At 49.5% G+C, this 19,170-nt stretch overlaps 1 protein-coding gene across 3 annotated transcripts in view; it reads left to right on the top strand.

The window, feature by feature from the left end:
- Positions 1–19,170, top strand: part of LOC141085556 (dickkopf-related protein 3-like) — a 43,254-nt gene that overhangs the window by 2,804 nt on the left and 21,280 nt on the right. The window contains exons 2-4 of one of the 3 annotated variants that reach the window (XM_073571005.1): positions 8,701–8,832; positions 9,447–9,539; positions 10,583–10,730. In XM_073571005.1, coding sequence (XP_073427106.1) covers positions 9,504–9,539; positions 10,583–10,730 — 184 coding nt within the window. In that variant the 5' untranslated portion in view covers positions 8,701–8,832; positions 9,447–9,503. Of the gene's footprint in view, positions 1–8,700; positions 8,865–9,446; positions 9,540–10,582; positions 10,731–19,170 lie in introns of all 3 variants that reach the window. The other 2 variants (XM_073571004.1, XM_073571003.1) reach the window with 2 other exon arrangements.

Here is a 19,170-nt window from a genome sequence, read left to right as displayed (position 1 = left end):
CACTACTTGCTCTTTATCTTCCTGCTCCTACTAATTTCAGGGGACATCTCCCCCAACCCTGGTCCACCATCCCCCAACCTCAACCCCTACCCTACCTCACATCGAAACCTTAATAATCTTACTAATATTATTTGCACTCCTTCATCTCCTTCTTTCAATTGTGCCCTTTGGAATCCACGGTCTGTATGCAACAAGCTTCCTTTCCTACACAATTACTTTCTGAAAAACTCTCTGAATCTGTTGGCCCTCACGGAAACCTGGATTCAGGATTCTGACACTGTCTCTCCTGCTGCCATTTCCCATGGTGGCTTACAATTCTCCCATTCCCCGAGACCGACAAACAGACCTGGTGGTGGAGTCGGCATACTCCTGTCCCCACAATGCACTTTCCAGGTCATCCCCCCAGTTCCATCACTCTCATTCCCTTCTTTTGAAGTCCACACCATCAGGCTCTTTCGTCCCCTCTCCCTCAGAGTAGCGGTCATATACCGGCCCCCAGGCTCACCCACCCACTTCCTGGACCATTTCTCTGCCTGGCTGCCGCACTTCATGTCCTCAGAACTACCAACCCTTATCCTGGGAGACTTCAACATCTCCATTAACAGCCCCACTTCCACATCTGCATCCCAGCTTCTATCACTAACCACTTCTCTAGGCCTCTCTCAGCTCTCAACCTCTGAAACACACAAAGACGGTAACACCCTGGACCTGGTTTTCGCCCGGCTCTGCTCAATCTCCCACCTAGATAACTCACCGCTTCCCCTCTCTGACCACAACATTCTCTCCTTTACACTCACAAATCCTCGCTCACCCCAGCACCCTCCTACCTACCATTCAGTCAGAAATCTACAAGCCATTAGCCCTCATACACTTTCAGACTCCCTACCCTCATCATTGTCCCCAATCTCTTCCTTGTCCTGTCCTGATCTGGCTGTACATCACTTCAATGACACTCTTAGAAGCACCCTTGACCAAGTAGCTCCCCTCACCCTCAGAACCTCCAAACACAGAGTGAAACAGCCCTGGCTCACATCGCAAACCCGATTTCTCCAGCGATGCTCTAGGTGTGCTGAACGCTTATGGAGGAAAACACGCACACCAGAAGACTTCATACACTTCAAATTTATGTTAAGGACATATAACTCTGCCCTTCACCTCGCCAAATAGACCTACTTCACCACCCTGATCTCCTCACTATCCAACAACCCCAAGAAACTTTTTGACACCTTTCACTCCCTCCTCAGGCCAAAAGCACAAGCCCCTATCACAGACATTTGCGCTGATGACCTTGCCTCCCACTTTATAGAGAAAATAGACAATATCCGTCAGGAAATCCGCTCCCAATCACCAAATTCAGTGACTCCCATCCCTCCCTGCATTTCCCCTGGCTCACTCTCCACATTTGATCCCATCACAGAAGAAGAAGTCTCCAGGCTCCTCTCCTCTTCTCGTCCGACTACATGCACAACCGACCCCATTCCCTCACATCTCCTCCAGTCTCTCTCTGCAGTCGTCACAACTCACCTAACTACAATCTTTAATCTCTCCCTCTCCTCTGGCATCTTCCCCTCCTCCTTCAAACACTGTATCATTACTCCATTACTAAAGAAACCCACCCTCGACCCATCCTGCACAAACAACTACAGACCAGTCTCCAATCTCCCCTTCATCTCTAAACTCTTAGAGCGCCTGATATACTCCCGCCTTACCCGTTACCTCTCCACTCACTCCCTCCTAGACCCTTCACAGTCAGGTTTCCGCCCCCTACATTCGACAGAAACTGCACTCATCAAAGTGACCGATGACCTTCTGACAGCAAAACGTAATGATGACCACTCTCTGCTCATTCTTCTCGACCTTTCTGCAGCTTTCGACACTGTTGACCATCCTCTCCTACTCTCTAGGCTCCAGTCACTAGGCATTAAGGACACTGCTCTTTCCTGGTTCTCCTCCTATCTTTCCGACCGCTCCTTCAGTGTTCTGTTTTCTGGCTCCACTTCATCTCCTCTTCCTCTCGCTGTTGGGGTACCTCAGGGCTCAGTCCTTGGCCCCCTTCTCTTCTCTCTCTACACGGCCCCAATTGGACAGACCATCAGCAGATTTGGCTTTCAGTACCATCTTTATGCTGATGACACACAACTGTACACATCATCCCCTGACCTTACCTCCGCTGTACTACAGAACGCCACTGACTGTCTGTCTGCAGTCTCCAACATCATGTCTGCTCTCTATCTGAAACTCAACCTCTCCAAAACTGAACTTCTTCTGCTCCCACCATCTACCAACCTCCCTAAATCTGACATTTCCCTCTCTGTGGGTGGCACCATAATAACACCCCGACAGCAGGCGCGCTGTCTGGGTGTTATGTTTGACTCTGATCTCTCCTTCACCTCCCATATACAATCTCTTGCCCGCTCGTGCCGCTTACACCTAAAGAACATCTCTAGAATCCGCTCTTTTCTCACCATGGAAACAACAAAAACGCTCACTGTCACCCTGATCCACTCCCGCCTGGACTACTGTAATGCTCTATTAATTGGCCTCCCTCTCACTCGACTCTCCCCTCTCCAGTCTATCCTTAATGCAGCAGCCAGGGTTGTCCATCTGGCTAATCGTTACTCAGACGCGTCGTTACACTGGCTGCCAATTCATTACAGGGTACAATTCAAAGTACTTGTTCTCACCCACAAAGCTCTCCACAGTTCGGCACCCCCTTACATTTCCTCCCTCATTTCTGTCTATCGGCCTAACCGACCGCTGCGCTCTGCAAATGACTTTCGACTAACCTCTGCCCTAATCCGTACCTCCCGCTCCCGACTCCAAGACTCCCGTGCTGCGCCAATTCTCTGGAATGCTCTACCCCAAGATATTAGGACCATCCACAATTTGCATAGTTTTAGGCGCTCGCTCAAAGCACATTTGTTCAGAGCGGCCTATCACATTCAGTAATCAAAGTCATGTTATGTTTGTGTGTGTGTGTAGCCCATTCACTATCTCCATCTAACCCCCACCCCCTGAAGATGGCTGGACCATCATTGTAAATACATCATTGTAAATACAAACCTGTGCTTTGTATCTCCCCCACCTCATTGTAGATTGTAAGCTCCCACAAGCAGGGTTGTCTTATTTCGCTTTAATTATTGTATTGTTAACGTTGTTACTTATGACTGTTGTGTTTGAAACTGTTCAACTGTAAAGCGCTGCGGAATATGTTGGCGCTATATAAATAAAGATTATTATTAGATTATTATTATGGCTGTATACAAGGCATCATGAAATCTGAAAATTACCAACGGAATTTATTTAGCAAAGTAACACCCAGTGTCAAAACCAGGGCTTGTGTCCTAGGTCATGGCTCTTTCATCAAGACAATGACCCCAAAAATACTTCAAGAAGCCCCCAGAAATGGATGGAAACAAAGCGCTGGAGAGTTCTGAAGTGGCAGCAATAAATCTGGATCTAAATCCCATTGAAGAACTTTGGAGAGATCTTAAATTTGCTGTTGGGAGAAGGTGCCTTCACATATTAGAAACCTGGAGCAGTTTGCAAAAGAAGAGTGCTCCAAAATTCCAGCTGAGAGGTGTAAGAAGCTTTTTGATGGTGAAAGGAAGCGATTGATTGTAGTTATTGATTCCAAAGGGTGCAACCAAATATTATGCTGAGGTTGCCAACAATTTTGCCCTGCCCATTTTTGGGGTTTTGTGTGAAATTATATCCAATTTATCTTTTTTTTATGTTTCAATGCACACAACGGAAATAAACCTGTGTATAACAAAAAGTGTAATTGCAATAGTTTTCTTGGATAAATACTTCATTTTCTGGAACAATATCAAGGGTGAGAACACTTTCAGCCATGACTGTATAAGCCAATATGAACGGCATATACATGTATACCATGAAGGGGCCAGGATGAGGGACAAATATACCAGGATTAGTGTTTTTTTAAGCAAAAACACTGGTAAAATGAAAAAAAAAAAACCCCGGGTTTTTCGCATGAAGAATAGTCATGTTACAACTTTCGATTGCTTGGCATCATAGGAAAACGGAAGAGGTTAAAAGACGCTCAAAAGAATGAACATATGAACAGCGAGTAATTATTATATAGAAATACTTTCATTCTTTGAGCACTTAGCGCTTTTTCAGGGGGGGCTTCGGAACGAATTTGCCTAAAAAAAACATTGTGTGCACTTTTCAAGTGTAAAGTGTTTGGCAGAGTATTTGGCTGTGTGCATCATGTCGGTTGTACACCAATTGTTCAGTTTTCGACTTTCTATACTCCACTGATGGATATCAGTAATGTCTCAGCGCAAATGACGGATACTGCACAGGAGAAGAGAGCCAATAACCAACAAGTGATGATAAGACGTGTCTGTGCCGACAGTTGCAGAGGATAAGTGGTCATCACTGAATTTAACTTATCGTCCACAAATCTGTGCCGCCCACCCCTTTAAGAATATCATGTATGATCCGTTTATCCTTATTTTAATGTGAAGCAAAAAAAGAAGAAATATGCAGCACTCACCGATATAGCTGAAAAACTGTGCGTCTTTATTTCACATAAATTCCATCAATAGATGTGTGGACATGCAGGACTTTAGAAGAATGCTAGGGGAGGGAGGTGTCCGGCACCTCCCTCCCCTAGCATTCCTCTAACGTCCTGCATGTCCACATATCTATTGATGGAATTTATGTGAAATAAAGACGCACAGTTTTTCAGCTATATCGGTGAGTGCTGCATATTTCTTCTTTTTTCGCTTCACATTGAAATATTCATGTTTTTTCATGCAAGCGCCTCCATTTTTTGACTGAAATATATACCGCAATACTTCAGATAAATAGCTCCGTCTGGTAATGTGGTGATTTGGGTGCCCTAGTATGCCGTTCATCTGTTTGCTCTTTGCTGGGACCAGTTCTCCTTATCCCTACCACTTGTCTGTAGCCTGGATCAGGCTGAGTTATTTCTTCCCCAACCATTGCTGGGGCTCAGCACTGCAGTGCCCATCTCTACAGTAGCCTAAAAGTAAGTCCACATGGAATGTCTCAAATCATTTTGCCCACCATTCAGAATTACTGCTAAAATAATTTCAGCAGCAGAGCAATAATTTCCACCACTTTTGTGGCATAAATTAAAGCAAATCTGTCAGCAAATTTTTTCTATGTGATCTGAGAGTATGGGCTGAGAAACTGATTTCAGTCATGTATCGCTTACAAGTCTGTGTTTTGCTGCTTCAATACAATCAGTGTTTTATCAGCAGGAGACTATCACTACAGGACTAGGTGTCCTGTGTCTCCTGGTCCAACCACACACCCAGCACTGATTAACAGCTTCCTGCCAATGCACAACTTTGATTCTATCACAACTGTTGTACCCAGTAACCTAAGTGACACATCGCTGGAATCAGGGTCTCTGTATCTACACTATGCTGATGTCAGATTACATAAAAAAAACTGCTCACAGATTCCCTTTAAGATATATTTTCCAACCACATTTGGTCATGCCTGTTCGGCAGTAAAGTCTATCCATTTCTCAAAAAAAATTGCTAAGAACTGGTATACATATGCCAAAAATGGTAACATTTTCTGATGTTTTAAACAAATTTTTACCAAAATTCTGGTTCAAACTGTTTGATGATTCTGCCCCTCTTAGGCTAGCTTCAGACTAGCATTTGGGCCCGCAGCGCACGGCCGCCGCTAAGCCCTGCCACGCCCCCTCCGGTCATCTCCTCCTAGTGTCGCACATCGCTGTATGCGATCTGTACACCCTATCTTTAGCATAGGATGTGCAGACCGTGCGCTGGCCGTGCGCTAGTAGAATTTTGCGTGCGCTGTGCCCTTTTGACGGTGCGCCGAATGCACCATGTGGCATTTTGGTGCGATCGGAGCACCGTCATAACGGCGCAGCGCACTCAAAATCCTACTAGCACACAGCCAGCGCACGGTCTGCGCACCCTATGCTAAAGATAGGGTGTGCAGATTGCATGCAGCGATGAGCGACACTAGGAGGAGATGACAGGAGGGGGCGTGGCAGGGGGTGGGGCTTAGCGGCGGCCGTGCGCTGCGAGCCAAAACGCTAGTCTGAAGCTAGCCTTAGTGAGGTCATACATTGCACTTGGCTATGAGACCAAACTTACATTCATCCACGGCGGGTCAATGGCCATACAATTCTGACACAAAATTATAATTATTATTATTTATTTACCGTATTTTTCGGACCATAAGGTGCACTTTTTTCCCAAACAATTTTTGGGGAAAGTCGGGGGTATGTCTTATGGTCGCAATATACTCACTTGCGACCATGGCTGGTGGCTGTTGCGGGTGCCGCGGGGCTCTGTGGTGTGGTGGTGGTGGGCTGTGCTCCAGTGCAGAGGCAGCGGTTCTCTGTGCTCCGTGGGGGGCTCCGCCGGCATTTCCTCAAAACCCAGAGGCCCCCGCACATCCGTTGCTGCCATGCTGCGGCGGCCTCCGGGAACATGGACGCCGGGAAGATGGCTGCCGGTCTGGGGACGGCACATGCTCAGGTTAAGATCTTGTCCTGAGATCTCGGGAGACGAGATTCAAATCCCAGCGACGAGATCTCGTCCCGAGATCTCGGGATGAGATCTGAACCTGAGCATGCACCGTTCCCAGACCGGCGGCCATCTTCCTGGCGTCCATGTTCCCGGAGGCCAACGCAACATGGCAGCAACAGATGTGCGGGGATCTCCAGACTTTGAGGAAATGCCGGCGGAGCCACTGCTCCTGCATCGGAGCTGCCACCCCTGCACCAGAGCACAGCCCGCCGCCAACACCACTCCACAGAGCCCACTTGCCCCAGCACAGCCCAGCTGCCCCAGCACAGCACAGCTGCCCCAGCACAGCCCACCTGCCCCAGCACAGCACAGCTGCCCCAGCACAGCACAGTGCCCCAGCACAGCTCACCTTCCCCAGCACAGCCCACCTGCCCCAGCACAGCACACCTTCCCCAGCACAGCACACCTGCCCCAGCACAGCACAGTGCTCCAGCACAGCCCACCAGCCCCAGCACAGCCCACCTGACCCAGCACAGTGCCCCAGCACAGAGCCACCGCCACCGCACCAGCCTGGACCACTGAATGACCCCTGTGACCACTCCTCCACCTGTGCCGGATCCCTTCCCTGGTAAGCTGAATTCGGACTGTAAGACAGACACCCATTTGACACATTATTATTTTTTTCCCTATTTTCCTTCTGAAAATTTGGGGTGCGTCTTATGGTCCGGTGCGTCTTATAGTCCGAAAAATACGGTATATAGCGCCATTAATTCCATGGTGCTGTACATGAGAAGGGGGGTTACATACAAAGTAATAGAAATCATGTTTCAATTAGCCATTGTGGCCGGACAACAGGAACTTACATTTCAGTAGCCAATCAGCAGCCTCTCCGCTGCAGATCTCACTTCCTGTTTGATTCTGTTTAGTCATAGATTGCCTCTTCCATGGAAAAGATGTGATTTAGAAACTGATCTTTTCTTTAGAGTTTTTTGGCATTTCGGAACAGTGCTTGGAGTTCAGGATGGTCTGAAAGGGGTTATCCAGTCGTGAGGATCTGCAGTCACAGCGTGTGCGCTGTCAGGATTCTCCAGTGCCAAAGCCGGAAGGGGACCCGTGAGTGACCGCAAGTATGCTATTTGCATACATGCAGTAACATGCCAACTAGACTTGTGCAAACTCTCTCAATACCAGTGAGTTGAGTGAGGCTGGACACGTCTAGTCGGAATGTGACTGGAATTATGCAAATTGCATACTTCCGATCACATGTTCGCCCGCTAGCGATTACTGTGAGTGCTGTGAGGGTTCACAAGTCTATGGTCACATAGTGTGACCCCAGACTTGAGCCCCAAGCCTCAACAACCCCTTTAATAAATCATTAATTGTTTGTCATGGGGTTTGGGTAAGGAAACCTCCATGGTCATAAGACTGCCATACAAAGAAGGCCTGCAAATCCACATATCTTCTGAAACACACCATTCTAAAACACACCATTCCCACCCTATGTAAAACCATATTAACACAACAGTGCCAGGAACTTTTTAACACTCATGCATATTGTATAGACAAAGACTATGGGACCTGTAATTAGAATTCCTACCAAGGAGGTAAAGAAGGGTGAGAATATTATTACAAAGCCTCATTGTCCCCGAGTCATTCATGAGTCATCCTATCCTCAGAATAGTCGTGTGTTGTGCATACCGTATCATTATGTAGATTGGGATTTGTCATTTTTTTCTATATAACAGTTGTCAGGTGGCAGGAATTATAGTAGTCATGTGACTTCACTATCGGGCTCCCATGAAGAACGAGCGGAGCTTGTTTAACAAGGGCAATGGTGAATCAGAAGAATCCTGTCACAATATGGATCCTCACGTACATATTTTCATTCACATACGAAGGGAGATTTAAATAAAAATAAATTCAGAATTAAATTTAATTTGTGAAATTATAACTGTGCAATAAAGGAAACAACCACAATAGTCAGAGCGGAAGCGAACAAGGTGTCTGCTGCCAACTATTGGACATAGAAATCCGAAAAGTCAATAGTGACCTTGCCGTCTTGCCGTTTCATTAATGGATCATTAGAAATTCTAAAAATCAATATTGACCCTTTGTCTTACCAACTAATGTACCATTAAGATGGGAAAAGTAGAGAATACTTTTCAGCACTCTCATTTTCATTCCTTTACAGAATTACAGTGACTGGTATTACAGCATATAACAGAGTCCACCATTGACATTGGGTGATGTCACAGATTCACCTCCTCTCCCTTTACAATGACCTTTGCACACGCTGATAAGATGCTTCAATAGAAAAGATAAGGTCTGAATCAGTCTGTTGCTGCTAATGTGCATGTGAGTTCCCTAAAATAACAAGTTGTATTAGTGTAATGTAAATCCAGTGGCATTGTGATTTTTTTTTCATTATTTAGATTGTTATATGAAAAAGAAAAAATCTGGAAAAAAAATACCAAAAATGAAAAAAAATTAACAAAAATCTAATTTTAACAATAGATATTTTTTATTATATTTTTCCTTAAACTTTCCAAAATTTTTGCCCTGGATGAACAACTTTTTCTAGAGTAATTTCCTACTGATTTTCAGGCAGAGTGTTGATGGCCCAGTGGACCAAAGCATCAGTGGTTACATTTGGATGCCGGCATGCGGGACTCTACTGTCATCTTCAGGGACTACAGTATAGTCTCAGACTACTTATAGCCATATGTATATGTTTGAGTGTATGTTTAGGTGCCAAAGGTTCTAGGAAGCCAAAAATTCTCTCTCGGCACATAAAGTTCACTTTTGACAATTTGTTTTTACCATGCTTGGCTGCCTAATTTTTCCAGCAGTCCTTTAAATGTATGAAACTCATTAAAGACTTATATTACTCAGTGAAATTGTTTTTTTCTCTTTATATTCTGGTATTACACACTACAGGGGTGCAGTAATTCACGTGACTGCCCAGAGAACCAGTACTGCCATTTTTCACCTTATATGTCAACGTGCCAAGACTGCAAAACAAAAGAAATGGTAAGAAACTAATTTTGCTACACCGCCTTAAAATGAACTAGCCACCTGCCATTTTTTTTTAACTTGGATAAGTTATATTCAGTAATCTATGGGCGCAGTCAGACGGCCGTATAAATCCGGCTGAGATCAGAATGCAGCGCACGGACTGGCTGGCGGCTATTCCGACCCCACTGTGACAGCTACATAGAAATACATGCTGCCAGGCTTGGGTAGGGAGGGCTGCCAGCCAGTGCGAGCAATGGGTTCTGATCTCGGTCCGATTTAAACAGTCGTCTAAGTGGGCTACATGTAATAAGCAGAGTATACATACTGTGGGGATAGTTGGTTTTAGACATCCAATCTATCTCCGGAGGGAACACACAATTAGGAAGGTTGAAATCCCAAATTAGCATAATAGAAACAAATCACCACTTCTGCATTTTTCACCCTATCCTAGTTTTGGCTTACAGATACTGATGTAAAATACTGACTAAGTACTGGCCATAAGCTCCCATTCACCAGACTGAGGACAAAAGTGTGTTTTTTCAGTCTCCGCCTGGGCAGTATGGAACTGTATACTATTTGCTTGCCCTGGGATCCATCTTGACAGTGGCTAGCATTGGGTGTGTACCTCCTGAGTGTATGCCCCCAATAATGACTACAAAAGTAGTGTGTTCCTAGCCTAAGGCTGTGCTTGTGTTAAGAAGTTTGAAAGGGGTTGGATACAGTCCTATTAGACCTCAGAGTATTACACACGCTTTTTAAGGGCATCTGTCTGTCTACCTATCTGTCCTTTCCAGTTCCTTCAAATGGTTGCACACAATTTATTGTAGACCCCCAGATCATCTATCTTGTTCCTCTCCCCTTTCCTGGAAGACACCATATCCTGTGTTAGACGTAAAAGCTAGATCTTGAATTTATTGAATTTACCGGTAAAAAATAATAATCTGTCAAGATGACACGTCACCGGTTTTGGTATGTTGGAATGGCAGTAAATATTCTGCCTCTGAGCATTTCATATAAAGTATAAACCATATAATATTGTTCTTTTATCTCCGTATCAGCTTTGTCAGCAAGAAGAAGAGTGCTGTCATGGGTGGGTCTGCGCCCTGGGCAAATGTACTGAACGTCTGAGCACCGAAAGTAGCAGAGCAAGGTGTGATCTGACAGAAGATCAGTGCGCTCCTGGTTTCTGCTGCTCCACAAGGGATAGTAAGTTAACTCAGTCATATCTGGAGTATAATAAGTAAGGTAAAGGAAGTAAGGCAAACCCTAAGGGTAAAGGGCTTGTACAGTGAAAACAAGCTATCATCTTTCCAAAGAATAGGTGATAATAACTTACTGATCAGTGGGGGTCCGACTGCTAGGACCCCGACAGGTCGGTATGTTAGAGAACTTTTATTCCCGTTACAAAATGTAGCAGCAGGATGGACACCTTAGGCTAGTTTCACAATTGAGTCTTTGTGCGCAGCACATTGTGCTTAAGTAGAAACACATGCAAAAACGCGCATGCGTTTTTGCATGCGTTTGCAATTTTTATGCGCATGCATTTTCTAGGTATCCCATTTCACAGGAGGAAAATCTTTGAAAAATACTTGAAACAGACTCCACCAATGGGACACCAGTGGGCGTGTGTCATGGGAAGGGGGTGGTTTAAACCAGTGTCTAGACATGTTTACTCTTAAAATGCATGCATATGCAAACGTAGGCGTACGCAAGTCGATGCGCACGATGTGCTGCGCACAAAAACGCTGATGTGAAACCAGCCTTATTGTTTAGAAAAAGCGCAATGCTCCACATCTTCATAGGGAATGAATGGGGCAGCAGTCAAACAAGTGCACTGCCACTCAGGTGTCTAAGGCCGGTTTCACATTTGCGCTTTATGGAGCTGCGACGGCCTGCGCACGGCCTCCGCTAAGCCCCGCCCCCTGCCGGCTCCCTGCCCGCCCCATCCGTCATCGCCGCCTACTAGCGCACATGGACGCTTGCGATCTGCGCACCCTATCTTTAGCATAGGGTGCGCAGATTGTGCGCTGGCCGTGCGATGCGCACTTTTGAAGGTGCGCCCGTGTGCGCCGAACGCAGCATGTTGCGGTGCTAAAGATAGGGTGCGCAGATCGCAAGCGTCCATGTGCGCTAGTAGGCGGCGATGACCGGATGGGGCGGGCAGGGAGCCAGCAGGGGGCGGGGCTTAGTGGCGGCCGTGCGCAGGCTGTCACTGCGCCATAAAGCGCAAATGTGAAACCGGCCTAACAGGGATATAAAGTTTCCTGCTCAGTCAATCAGTATGGGTATCAGCGCCCGGATACCCACTGAGCAACAAATTATCTCCTATGTCTCGGATAGGTGGCAACATATTTTTAATAGGCAACCACTTTAAATTTGCATTCTGTTAGCTTATCAGAAGTGCAAATTCTTTTCTTTATCCTTTTCCAGTTTTCCTAAATTGTTTTTCTGGAGATGGGGAATATTTTTGCCACATACCCTATCCCTGTCCCTTCAATATTTTTCTTGACCACGGGACTTTGCCTAGGGCTTAGTCACGAATCAGATTTTGTACACATCCGAGAAATATCGATTATTCGGATCAGTATTAAATAGAATTCCATCAAGGTTTGATTAAAGTGTGATCTAAGTTTCATTCGTTTTTCTCATACGTGGAGAAATGAAGAAAAAAAAAAGTTTCTTCACCTTCTCCATTCTGACAGTCTGTGAAAATCGGGCCGCACTCTTATGTCATCCGCGTGCGGTCTGATTTTTTTCAAAGACTAATAAACTTGTATTCCCAATTTTGATTGAACTCTTGGATCAAAATCGTACATGTCTCTGCGAAATCACGCATGTGATTGGTCACACTGACTATCACAGGTATGAGGGCTACCAGTTTAAAACACAGATAGCAATCATAAGTGAAAATCGGATATGTGAATGATCCTGTACAGCAATAAAAATGGATGGACAAACCTTGTTTTCCAGGAGGTTCGCCTTAGAGACTTGTCCACTCTTTAGGGGTTGAGAGGAGTCTGGGTAGCCCCTTTTTCTGGGACCCTCAATAACGTCCCAGGGAGTTAGCAAGTCCATTTTAATTGCAAGTATTGAGTAAGATGCAATAAACAGCATAAGTAACATGTGAATGAAAAAAAATAGACAAGAGTTCCAAATAATTGGCTCTAATGGCCACAAAGTCAGAGCTTCGGTCCACCAGATGATCCTCTGGTATTCAGATGGGACGGACAGTCATTGTGTCACCTTATTTAAAGCTAGCCATATTTGATTCCAAATATCATATGTATGCGGACAGCTCAAGAAGATCTCAACACTTGTGAACCTGTACTTCTTTTTGCAGTCAAGTGTCTGGAAGCTGCTATTCTTACTTGGTGATGAGGGTGTGGGAGGAATGGCCCCTGTTGAGTGTCCGGGCCGGAACCAAGGGAGCTGTCATCTGGGTTCCGGGGGAAACTGTGCCCGGGGGACAGAGTTCGGGGATGGACCGTTGTGACAGACAGATGGGCTGGGAGAGGGACCAGTATAAAAGAGGCGGGGAATTCCCAGGACGATGAGTCAGCAGACCGGGACAGAGGCAGCAGGAGACCGTGGGAGCGACTGCAGGCTAGAGCAACTTACCAGTGCTCCCTGGGGAGGACTCTCACTGAGGACTCCAGAGGGACGGCGCCAAGGCGATCATCCGAGATTTGCTGTCCCGCTCCAGCCCGCGGCCACTGCAGCCCCAGTTCGACCCGCGGCCCCTGCCGCCTCACCTCAGCCCGTGGCAGCGGCCAATCCGCGGTCGCCCGCGGCCGCTGCCATCTCGCTCCAGCCCGCGGCTGCGGCCTGTTTCCCACCACCCGCATCCGCCCTGCTCTCACCAGTGGCCACGGCAAGTACAGTGCCGTCGGCAGCCACCATTGTCCCGCTCCGGTCCGCAGCAGGGGCCGAGCCTCTGCTGGCCGCGGACTCCCCGTCGCAGCCGTTGACTGCGCAGGTGGCCTGTGATTCACCACCCTACATCGCTGCCGCTTGCCCCAATCCGGGGACTGCGGCCCATCCATCCAAGGACTCCGTCGGGGCTTGTGGGGCCCCAGTGTCATCAGCGCGCCGGAGCGCGCAAAGATTTCGTCAACACCTCAGCAACTGGGCCCAGCGACTTCTACGCCGAAGGACCACCATCCCGAACGGCGAGGGACGAATGGACGGCTAAGATGACTATATAATTAAGGACCTGTAGTTGGCCATGCTGCGGCCCTATAGTGACCGGCTATTGCCGGAAGTAGTCGTGTTCTACCCATTTGTGTTTGCTTGTATAGAGCCCCTGCGAGGGCAACCAGTGTTACCCCCTTTTGTTGATCAGGCCGTAACTGAGGAAAGTTCCCTCTAGTCTTATAAACGTTAATATAGAAAGCACCAAATTGTCTCACGACTCGTCACTGCATCCTGCGTACCTGCAAACACCACACTTGGCGTAGTCGGCAGGATGCAGTCTCTGAGCGCGGACGGCGGTGTGCCTGATCAGAGTGGGACTGCTGGTGCTGCTGATGGTGGGGGCCCCCGCTCCAGCATCTCCCTGTGGGCTATGCTAAGTAACTTGCCCCGGTTTTCTGGCTCCGATACGCTGTTTTGGAGCTGGACAGAACTTATGCGAGGCCTCTTCAACATGCACCCCATGACCCCCGATTTAGAGGCTGAAGTGGCCCTTATGGCGCTAGATGGGGAAGCCCGGAAGTCAGTAATGTTGAGATCCCCGGGGCGTCGCAATACCTTCGCCAGGGTCTTGCAGATCCTGGAAGAGACCCACGGGGATCCAACAGACGTGGGTGAGTTGAAAACCCAGTTGTTTAGTCGGATGCAGGGGGAGGGGGAGACCATAACCCAGTATATAAACGCCCTCCAGGAGCTATACACCACCATAGAAAGGAAGGACGGAATAGGGGTAGGGCCCATCGACATCAACCTGCGTGACCTGCTAGTGACTGGACTCCAGGACCCGCTAATCAAGCAGGCAATGCGGGAACAGGTCTGAGTGAACCCACGTTTAGCCTTCTCCGAAGTGGGAAGTCAGGCTCGGGTGCGAGAGCAAGAGCAGGGGATGACGGCTCCTGTGGGGAAGGCCCGGAGTATGGAGTCTTCCGTAAGCATTGTCGAAGAACCTCAATGGATTGAGGAAAAGAGACAAGAACTGAAAAGTATCCGGGGCAAGCTGGCTGAAGTGAAGAGAACGGAGCCCGCGCCCGGCCGACCTGGCTACAATTCTGGGCCCTGTGGGCCTCACAATACCCGGGGTGGCCGTGCCTCACCGCCTCGGTGTTATGAGTGTGGAGAACTGGGCCACTTCGCACAGAAGTGTCCGCGGCGTGGGAAATACCCACCCCGACGGACATTAAACTAGAGGGATCCGGGCAAGGGGGACGCCGCTCGGAGCCAGAAGCCACAACAAGGGGTGGTGTAAGTCCCGAAGAACTGGTCGCTAAGTGCCCAATAGTATGGGCCAAAGTCAAGGGTCGTGTTGTGCGGTGCCTAGTGGATACAGGGTCACAAGTAACGACCATGCCGGCAACGTACTTCCGGCAGCATTTCCCAGAAGCGGCAAGGCCCCAATGGGGGCCCATGATACGACTAGAGGCCGCAAACCAACTGCCGGTACCTGTCGCCAGAGAAGTGTGGCTTCAGATGACTTTGTGTGGTTAATCCCTCGGCCGCTGGGGAGTGGTCCTAACCCAAGGAGAGACTAATGACCGTCATCCGATCATCTTGGGCATGAACATACTGCGGGAGTTCGGCAATCTACTCCTCAATGATTCCACGCAGGAGACCCTAAGTCAGTGGGGTTCTCGCACGGCCCAGGGGCAGGTCTTCCAGCGGTTGGTGCGGGAGGCGCGAGTGCTCCAGGAGTGTCAGGAGGGTGAGGCGCTTTGCAAGGTCATCACGCCGGCGGCCCCCCGCTCGTGCTTCCTCCGGGCAGACGGTGGTGGCTCTGCCGATCCGCGCCCCGATGCCACTGGAGGGCATGGAGGTGCAGGTGGAACAATGTTACTCGGAGCGCCTGCACCCTGGCATCCTGGTGGCCCACTCCCTGGCCATAGTGCGGGAAGGGACCGTCTTGGTACGTTGTGTTAACCTGGAAGATCAGGACATCGCCCTGAAGCCCCGGGCCGAAATGGTCAAACTAGTGAGGCCATTGGAGGAGATGCTGCCGGACCCCGCAGTCCAGTTGAGGGTGCAACCCGAAGATCCCTGGGCAGTAACGGTATGAACCCAACAGACTGTCGCATCCTCGGCCCAAGAAAAAGTTCGAGTCATCCTGGAGAGAATGCGGGCTGAACTTTCCGGCCTAGCGCCAGCCCAGCTTCTCCAGGTAGAGACACTTCTTGGACAATTTTACAGTGTCTTTGCCATCCACGAGGATGACTTCGGATGAACCACGGCCATCACACATGGGATCCCCACGGCAGGAGCGGCCCCCATCCGGGAGCGATATCGGCAAATACCACCGCAGCTATACCAGGAAGTGAAAACTCTATTAGCCCAAATGCTCCGGAAGGGGGTCATACGAGAAAGCCAGAGCCCTTGGGCGGCCCCTATTGTCCTGGTTCGGAAAATAGATGTCACTCTGTGTTTCTGTGTGGATTATCGGAAGTTGAACGCCTGCACCATCAAGGATTCGTATCCATTGCCCCGCATAGAAGAGTCTCTTTCTGCCCTGGGGAATGCAATGTACTTCTCAACCCTAGACCTGGCCAGTGGGTACTGGCAGGTGCCGATGTCGGAGGAAGACAGAGCCAAGACGGCATTCATCCTTCCCTTGGGACTGTTCGAGTTCAATCGGATGCCGTTTGGGCTGGCCAACGCCCCAGGAACTTTTCAGCGGTTGATGGAACGGTGTCTAGGAGACCTCAACTTTGAAGCCACGTTGATATACCTGGACGATATTATCATCTATTCCGCCACATTCGAGGACCACCTGAGGCGGTTGGGGCAGGTGCTCGGCCGGCTGCAGAAGTACAGGTTAAAGGTAAAGCCCCCGAAATGCCACCTTTTCCGCACCCAGATCGAATACCTGGGACATACCGTCTCGGCAGAAGGCATCCGACCATCCCAGGAAAAGGTCGCTGCCATCCAGGGGTGGCCTAACCCCAAAATGGTGAAGGACGTGTGGGCCTTCTTGCGGTTGGCCAGCTACTACCGTCGGTTCATGAAGAATTTTGCACGCCAAGCTCGAGCCCTGCAAGACCTGCTGAAGGGGGCTCCGGCCAGGGCGAATGGACGGAAGATCCAGTGGCAGCAACCGCAAGAGGATGCGTTTCAACATCTCAAAGCTGCTCTCTCAGACGCCCCGGTATTGGCATATGCGGATTTCTCGCAACCGTTCATCCTGCATACCGACGGGAGCCTCCAGGGACAAGGAGCTGTGTTGTCACAGGTGCAGGACAGCTGGGAGAAAGTGATCGCCTATGGTAGCCGGTCGCTGCACGACTCAGAACGCAACCCGGACAATTACAGCTCCTTTAAGCTCGAGTTCCTCGCGGTAGTGTGGGCAATGACGGAGCGATTCGCAGAGTACCTGGCGGCCCCCGAAGTAGTAGTGTGGACCAATAACAACCCGTTAGCCCATTTGGAGAATGACAAACGGGGGCCCTAGAGCAGCGGTGGGTGGCTCGGATGGCCAAATTCAATTATAAGATCATCTACAAACAGGGAGCTGAAAACGTGCACGCCGACGCGCTCTCCAGAATCCGAAACACCACCCCAGGAAGAAGTCGAGACGACGAATTAGAAGCAGACTAGACGCCATTCGCCCTCACCACCGCCACGCTTACAGTCAACACGCAAGAAGCGCCTCATCCGGGACTCCTAGGAGGGATGCTGGAACAGCCCCATGACAAATGGATTCAGCAGCAACAGGAATAAATAGAAGTTGGACTCCTACGCCGATGGGTGGCCACCGGTAAATTGCCCACGGGCTCACAGAGACAGACTTTGACGCAAGATATGTTGCTAATGTTGCGCCAGTGGGAAAAACTAATCATCAAAAAGGGACTTTTATATCGAAAGCCATGTCACGAACCACGTCAGCTACGATATGACAGGTGATCGTGCGGGGAGCCCATCTCAACCAACTGGCCCGGGAATCCCATGGGGGCTCATTTTGGTGCTCAAAAGGCTTTACAATGGTTGCAGCAGATAGCGTACCACCCATGCTTGCACGCTGCTGTAGAAGACGTTTGCAACGAGCCCCGGTGCAAACTATTGTAACATCAGCCCCTCTGGAGCTTCTTACAGTGGACTATCAGACCATAGGTCCTGCCTATCAGGGATATGAACACTGTCTCGTTATGGTGGACCATTTCACCAAGTTCGCCGTGGTCAACCCCCCTCGAGACCAAACAGCGGAGTCGGCCGCCTATGCGATTTGCAAGAACTTTATTCAAGTGTTTGGCTGTCCAAAATGAATACATTCGGACCAAGGAGCGTGCTTCCTAGGAAAAGTCATGGAAGAGCTACACCATCTTTATGGTATCGATAAATCGCGGACTACGCCGTACCACCCGCAGGGAAACGGAGACTGCAAGCTATTCAATTGTACACTAATCCAAATGATGCGCACCCTGGAGAGCGACCACAAGGCCCGCTGGCCCGAATATGTCCCCGAGCTGATGTGGGTATATAACAATCGGGTGCATCGAGTGACTGGTTACACCCCCTACTCATTGTTGTTCGGACGTGAAGGCATAGGAATTACAGAGGTGGAATTGAACCCGGAGGAGCCCCAACCCTGGACCGGGGTATCCTCGTGGGTCCGCAACCACCGGCATCGGCTGCAGACCCTCCACCGTATCGTCCATACAAAGCTCCAGGATCTAGAACACCAAGGGGGAGCACTGCCCCCACCCATTGACTTTCAGACTGGGGATCGGGTACTCGTACTTGATCAACGTCCCCAAAACAAGTTAGAACCACGGTGGGAGGTGAACCCGTACCGAGTGTTGCGCTGAATAAGCCCTGACGGGCCTGTGTACGAAATACAATCTGAAGGAAACAACGCGCCCCTCACTCGGGTTGTGCACCGTAACATGTTACGACCTTGTACGTCTACCGATCCCCCGCAGCTCGAACCGACCCTCCAGGTCCCCGACCCCCGCCCACGGTCTGGGACCTGGATGATGAAGAGGACTTCCCCGTCTCAGCCACGGGTGGCCCCAGTAGTGGCACTACAGAAGACCCGGGAATCCCACCAGAACCAACTATTCCACCACCCTCCACCACCCCAGAAGACTCCACTACACCCGAGCTTCGACGCTCCGAGCGGTCAACAGCTGGCAAACCCCCTGAACGTTACGAACAGGACCAGTTCATATGGCGACAAGGACTGTCGTCCCAAAAAACTATCCCGAGTCTACGAAAACCCTCGCCCGAGGACTGGCGAGCATACAGGGCGGGGGAGTGTGGGAGGAACGGCCCCGGTCGAGTGTCCGGGCCAGAACCAAGGGAGCCGTCATCTGGGTTCCAGGGGAAACTGTCCCCGAGGGACAGAGTTCGGGGACGGACCGTTGTGACAGACAGATGGGCTCGGGGAGGGACCAGTATAAAAGAGGCGTGGAATTCCCGGGACGATGAGTCAGCAGACCGGGACAGAGGCAGCAGGAGACCGTGGGAGCGA

Source organism: Dendrobates tinctorius, unplaced genomic scaffold (genome assembly GCF_039654945.1).
Source record: "Dendrobates tinctorius isolate UK_male_01 unplaced genomic scaffold, ASM3965494v1 ptg000028l, whole genome shotgun sequence".
Lineage (NCBI taxonomy): Eukaryota > Metazoa > Chordata > Amphibia > Anura > Dendrobatidae > Dendrobates > Dendrobates tinctorius.
This window is presented reverse-complemented; position numbering and strand designations above follow the sequence as displayed.